The following is a 6,000-nucleotide window of genomic DNA, read 5'->3' as shown; positions in this document are numbered from 1 at the left end:
TGAATTGTGGATTTATGATCAGCTTATCTATGAATATTATTGAATCTCCTCTGAATTCTTATATGCATGATTTGGTATCTTTGTATTTCTCTTTGAATTATCGGTTTGGTTTGGCCAATTAGATTGGTATTTCTTGCAATGGGAGAGGTGCTTAGCTCTGGGTTCAATCTTGCATGATTTCACCCAATGACAAAGTAGGGTAGTGAGACACGCATTGCATTGTTGCCATCGAGGATAAAAAGATGGGGTTTTCATCATATTGCTTGAGTTAATTCCTCTACATCATGTCATCTTACTTAATGTGTTACTATATTCTTATGAACTTAATACTCTACATGCAGGTAGGAGTCGGTCGATGTGTGGAGTAATATTAGTAGATGCAGAATCGTTTCGGTCTACTTGATATGGACGTGATGCCTTTATTGCATAATCATTGCCTTGGTATTGTCATAACTTTGCGCTTTTCGATCAATTGCTCGACAGTAATTTGTTCACCCACCGTATTATTTGCCTTCATGAGAGAAGCCTCTAGTGAAACCTATGGCCCTTGGGTCTATTTTCCATCATATTAGTTTCCGATCTACTATTTTGCAATCTTTTATTTTCAGTTCTATAAACCAAAACACCCAAAAATATTTTATCTTTTGTTTAGTTCTATTTCTCTATCTCTATCAGATCTCACTTTTGCAAGTGACCGTGAAGGGATTGACAACCCCTTTATCGTGTTGGGTGCAAGTGTTTGATTGTTTGTGCAGGTATTTGTGATTTACGGTGTTCTTCTCCTACTAGGTTGATACCTTGGTTCTCAAACTGAGGGAAATACTTATATCTACTTTGCTGCATCACCCTTTCCTCTTCAAGGGAAAAACCAACGCAAGCTCAAGAAGTAGCAGGTTATAGTTGGACTCTGAGTCGTATGGTGTGTAGATAGGATATGGAGTTGTGTCCTAATAGGACACTTGTATCCTAGGCCTCTTATCTAATGAGAGGCTAGACACATGATGTAACCAATGCCAACATAATAGCACAGGTACACAGGGGAGTCGGGGACATGTGCCGGAGCTCGGGCGGCCAGGGTGCGGTATTGTAGCGGTGTCATGGGGACGAGCCCCCATAGTCAGGCCCCCGGGAATGTATCCGTATCGAGTAACCTCGTTAACAAATCTCGATGTCATGCTTGTGTGATTGCTTGGTCCTCGGTAGATCGATGATGGCCTTGGATTTATTCTAACAATGCTTGATTGAAGGCCAAGCTATTTATTACCACTTTGCAAGGTGTGGGGAGATGATCCATATGAGAAGATTATGGATAAGGCAAAGTTGGGAGAGAGGCATGTATTAAGGGGACGAGTGGCAGGGCTGGACCACATAAAACAAGGGGCAATTTCATCCATCAAAAAAAACATGTCAGTAGTCTCATATTAAGAATGAAATCTAGATCTAGATTCAAACAAAAAATTTGTAATCTCTAGGGTCAAATAAGGAATCCATAATTTTACCATTATCGAATAAGGAACTTTCCTCAAATAAACTAACACCACCACACACCACTAAATCTCCACCACCACCCACCCTCTCGACCCCACCAAGCACCACCACTGCCACCCCCATTCCCCTCCCTCCCCTCTCCCCAGCGTCCTCACCTCTCCCCGACGTCCTCACCTCTCCCCGGCGTCCTCACCTCTGGTTTATTCCGTCCCTCCACCCCCCTCTCTTTGGAGGGGGGCGGTGGTGTTTTGCAAAAGCTTCGATGGAGTTTAGATCTGCATGTCGTCTGGGTTTCCTAGATCCAGATTGCATCAGCACCCTTACCGATGATCTACTCCTCCTCATCCTCGCCAGGCTCCCCTGCATCAAATTTGCGGCGTGCACAAGCACCCTCTCACGGCGATGGCATAGCCTCTGGGCCCATCTCCGCCAAATCATCTTTCGTGAGGTCATGTTCGACTCAATCGAACCAGTACTGGGCCAGATCTCTTGTCCTCCAGCGGTTTCCCTGTTGGAAATCCATGCGCCAGAGCAGGACATGGCCAGCACCGCACAAGTCAACTCGTTGTTGTCCGCCACTGTGGAACTTGAGCCGAAAGAGTTCGTCGCCTCCTTCCCCTCAAGCTTTGGCCTATTAGGCAGGTCCATCATCATTGATTTGCCTTGCTTCCACCGCACCACCTACATCATGTTGGACAATGTATGCATTCGCTCTGTGCCAGTCGGCATTGAATTCCCTATGCTCGAGACGTTGTCCCTACTGCACTGCAATGGCAACCTCAATGCCTTGCTCTCATGCTGCCCGCGGTTGTGCACCCTCCTCCTCAGCGGCATTTTATTTGAGACATGTGATCTAAGGGTGAATTCACTATCTCTGCAGGAGCTTGTTGTGAACTCATTCTTGACAGAACATGTTAACATTGTAGCCCCCATGCTTAAGAAAATGGAGATTCTCTTTACCGTGATGTTGGAGGTTAACATTTCGGTCTTGGCACCAATTATGGAGAATGTCTGGTGGTACTGCTGCTACACAGAGGAGTCTATTGTGTTTGGTATTTGGTATCTCGAGATGTTGGGGTTGCAGGCGGCAGATAGACAAGGACAACTCCCTTTGTTGCATATTCGTGCAAGTGTAGTACGTCCCCTCTCCTGCTTAATTTAGTGGAATATTATACTGACTAAAATTTATGAATTACATAGATCTTGCAAAATTGTTTTTCAGGATTCGTCACTTTTCCCCTATGAGCCCAACTTTGCACGGGAGATAGAGAAGCATATGGTTGTTGACTTCTCTCTTTTGGAGCTAGATCTCAAAACAGATGGACATGTTTTTGGAGCACTCGTGTTTTATCTCCTTCAAATTAATCAAATTTCTAGTTCACTGCAGAAGCTTAAGATCATCCTATTAAGATCAGTGGTAATTAATTTTCTGCTCTAACAATATCTCAATAATAGATTGTGTAGTAGCTTACATTTACTTTTCGGTCATAGGTAAAAGAAGAATGCCCAATAGATTGTCCCTGTGAGTCCGCAAACTGGAGGTCCCAAGCTATCTCCTTGACTGCTCTTGAAGAAGTGGAAATCAATGGATTTGAAGGAGTGGATCATGAGTTTGATTTACTGAAACAACTACTTGTATTCGCACCAAAGCTTAAAAAAATTATTGTGAGGCTCACACAGGAGGTCTCATCAAGTAACACTAGACACACTAAAATATACAATGTCTTCGAGACCTATGCTTCAGCAGAATGCTTTGTCTATCTTAGCTCTGGTGAGTATTTTATTTGTCATTTATGATAAGCATCCTCCTACATGAAGTAGAGATATAGGTGTTACTTCTTGTAAGTTTCTTTGAAACCTAATATCAAGCTTTCATTGCTTTATATGTTTATGGTGGTTGAAATGCCGCACTGGCATCCCAATTGTAGAGTTTACTTGTGCATGTATTTCCATTAGTAGCTAATTCTAAATGCCATATTCCCACGGCATTTTTGTGCCCACACCCTCATATTCTGTTAGAATGAAAGCTGAATGGTGGAGTGAATGATAAAAAATTAATATTTATATTCGGGTTTCCTTACCTTTGTTTCCCTTTTTTGTTTACAATGTTCTCTAATGGTCAAGCCCTCGTGTTTCGCATATGTATTTTGGTTTCGAGGTTAAAGAACTAGGCATCAACTAGTTGTCTAGCTAGAGTAGGCTATAATTTTGTGCATCTTGTTGACTCATGTTAATGGCTCGGCCTCTATTGGGTGCATGCTTTTTTTCATCAAAAAGTTCCATCAAGGGCTAGTCCTAGTTTGTATGGTTTTAATTTGTAGTTTATTTGAAGCTATCATACCTAAATTGACTATCCTTGGGTTTTGGCACAAATTATTAGTTCCAAATATTTTTTGTCAACATGCATTTTTTATTTATATCCGCTCTAAGCATGTATTGCATTTTATTTGCCGGTGAGAACAATCCATTCAACCAAATTTGCATGTTGCAATAGTGACCAAAGTTCTTCAAATTGCATCTGCTGCAGGTTTAATAGAAGACATCCAAAATCAACCATCAGCATGATTATCATCCTCTTGCATATGTGGTTTCTCGTTGTGCATCGATAAGATCGTCCTTTCCATGTCAATTAAATCCATTCAACATGTTGTTTTGCTAGTGTATTGTACAAATGTTTCTAGTTAAATCTTGAATGGTTGTGATGCAATTCAATTACTTAAGTTAATGTGTCAACTTATGTCAGACAATCACTATAGCTAGTTACTACATGTTTCCACCGAATTATGCTCATAACTTTGGTTAGATGAACCAAAGAGCTTTGTGAAAGCTAAGGGTCAAAAACCAAGAATTGCCTTCCATTTGCTCTCTTTTCTAACTATTGCACCCTACAATCAACAATAGATGCATCTTCTGTTACTTAGCTACAATATATTTGCTTGTTGATATTTGGTCTAGATATATGCCTGTGTTACGGCCTAGGGGTGCCTCATCATATCGGAAGTCGACCTGTGGCACCTTAGGTCAGTTTACACCTTTGTCCGACGTCTTGGCCCAAAGGCCTTATGAAAGGAAGGACTCAGAAGACTTGGAGTATATTACAACCAACTAGGATCCTGCGAATCCTAGACGCTTGCATCCTATATTATCCATAAACGTATGTGGCCATGCATTGCTACAGTAGCCAATAAGAGCAGTGCGAGGACAAATCCTAAACAAATCCAATAACCAAAAAAAGACAATTTTGGGGTATGAAGCATAATTGGTGAAAACTTTGACATAAGACATTTTAATGACCGAAGAGCATCATTGAATGAAATCTAATTATCTGAATCACATGTTATTACACAAAATAAGATATCTTCATGCTCAAAATTTTATAGGTACAACCACTCATCTTTACATGTAAAGATAAAATGATCGAGACAACATTATGATCCATTTACAAACATGTTTCTTTGCCCCCTCTTTTGGTAAAACCATTATTGCTTGAAGATAACATGTTAGGCATAATTGCATATGTATAAACACATTTCTACAAAAAACAAGTAAGTGGATAAATGTACAACCATAATAAAAGATGTAGAGTGCTAAAAACGTTTCTACCGAAGAATTAAAACTAAAGAAAGTTTCTATAACTTATCAACAAATCTCATGAGTCTTTAAGGACTAATAGCTTTATGTACAAAATAAATTGAATCAGTTGTAAAAGATATTCGACATGGAAGTAATGATGTGAAACAATGAAGGTTGTGACTTAAAAGCCAACAACAAATCCCATTTATATTATTATATAGTAAAAACACACTCTCATTTTGTTTAAATTCTCGAGAATATACTGTTATATGTACGTCTTCCTCTCACAATTAACAACTTAACACAAATCTCCATAATCTTAATTACATGAGTTCATGTGCCTTTCCGGAGTACACGCATGACTGGAAAAGATGTTGAGGTCGCGTTAGAACAAATCCAAAATGCACAAGCCTAAGAATAGATCATTTGTACTTGTTCAGGGCCATATCTTAAATAAAATAACCAACATTGAAATCCTGGACGTGCACTTGTTCAGGGTCAGCAGCGAGTGCAGGTCGGCCACGAGGTCTTGCGTCTATCTATCTAGAACTAGATCAGAAATGTGCCTTAGCACGAGGGTGCTTGTCCAAACGGCATGGCTAAGCGAGTAAAGATCAAGCAACATGATGCATTAGCAAGAAGGCAAGTTTAGCATATATATTTTATAGGAAAACTGATTTTCTAGTATATATCACTGACAACTTGACTCAATATATGAGAAATTCAAATTAATGGTTATATATTGTCTAAAAATCATTGGTGATCTCATTTGTTCGTCAGATAACTAACTAATGACACGCCACAACTTTCTTCCTATGTGACGGGTAGACTTTAAATTCATTAATGGCCAACATTGACAATGGTAAGAGAAATTGGTCAATTTGCCACAACAAATACAATGTAAGGATAAGTCATATAAAATGGACGTGTTCTCATTTT

General features: G+C 39.9%; 1 protein-coding gene across 1 annotated transcript; it reads left to right on the top strand.

Annotated features, from left to right (window-relative positions):
• The first annotated feature begins 1,638 nt into the window (after nt 1-1,638).
• LOC123066108 (uncharacterized) lies at nt 1,639-4,142 on the top strand. Its single transcript, XM_044489259.1, has 4 exons — nt 1,639-2,623; nt 2,711-2,905; nt 2,980-3,259; nt 4,016-4,142. Exons 1-4 carry the CDS (start codon nt 1,751-1,753, stop codon nt 4,051-4,053), a joined length of 1,386 nt encoding a protein of 461 aa, XP_044345194.1. The 5' UTR covers nt 1,639-1,750; the 3' UTR covers nt 4,054-4,142.
• Nucleotides 4,143-6,000: the final 1,858 nt, after the last annotated feature.

The sequence above is a fragment of the Triticum aestivum genome, chromosome 3B (assembly GCF_018294505.1).
Source record: "Triticum aestivum cultivar Chinese Spring chromosome 3B, IWGSC CS RefSeq v2.1, whole genome shotgun sequence".
NCBI classification, from domain to species: Eukaryota; Viridiplantae; Streptophyta; class Magnoliopsida; order Poales; family Poaceae; genus Triticum; species Triticum aestivum.
This window is presented reverse-complemented; position numbering and strand designations above follow the sequence as displayed.

Coding starts and splice junctions, on each gene's coding strand:
- LOC123066108 (XM_044489259.1), top strand. CDS start 1,751: ATGGAGTTTAGATCTGCATGTCGTCTGGGTTTCCTAGATCCAGATTGC. Junction 2,624..2,710: donor TGCATATTCGTGCAAGTGTA/GTACGTCCCCTC, acceptor ATTGTTTTTCAG/GATTCGTCACTTTTCCCCTA. Junction 2,906..2,979: donor TCATCCTATTAAGATCAGTG/GTAATTAATTTT, acceptor TTTCGGTCATAG/GTAAAAGAAGAATGCCCAAT.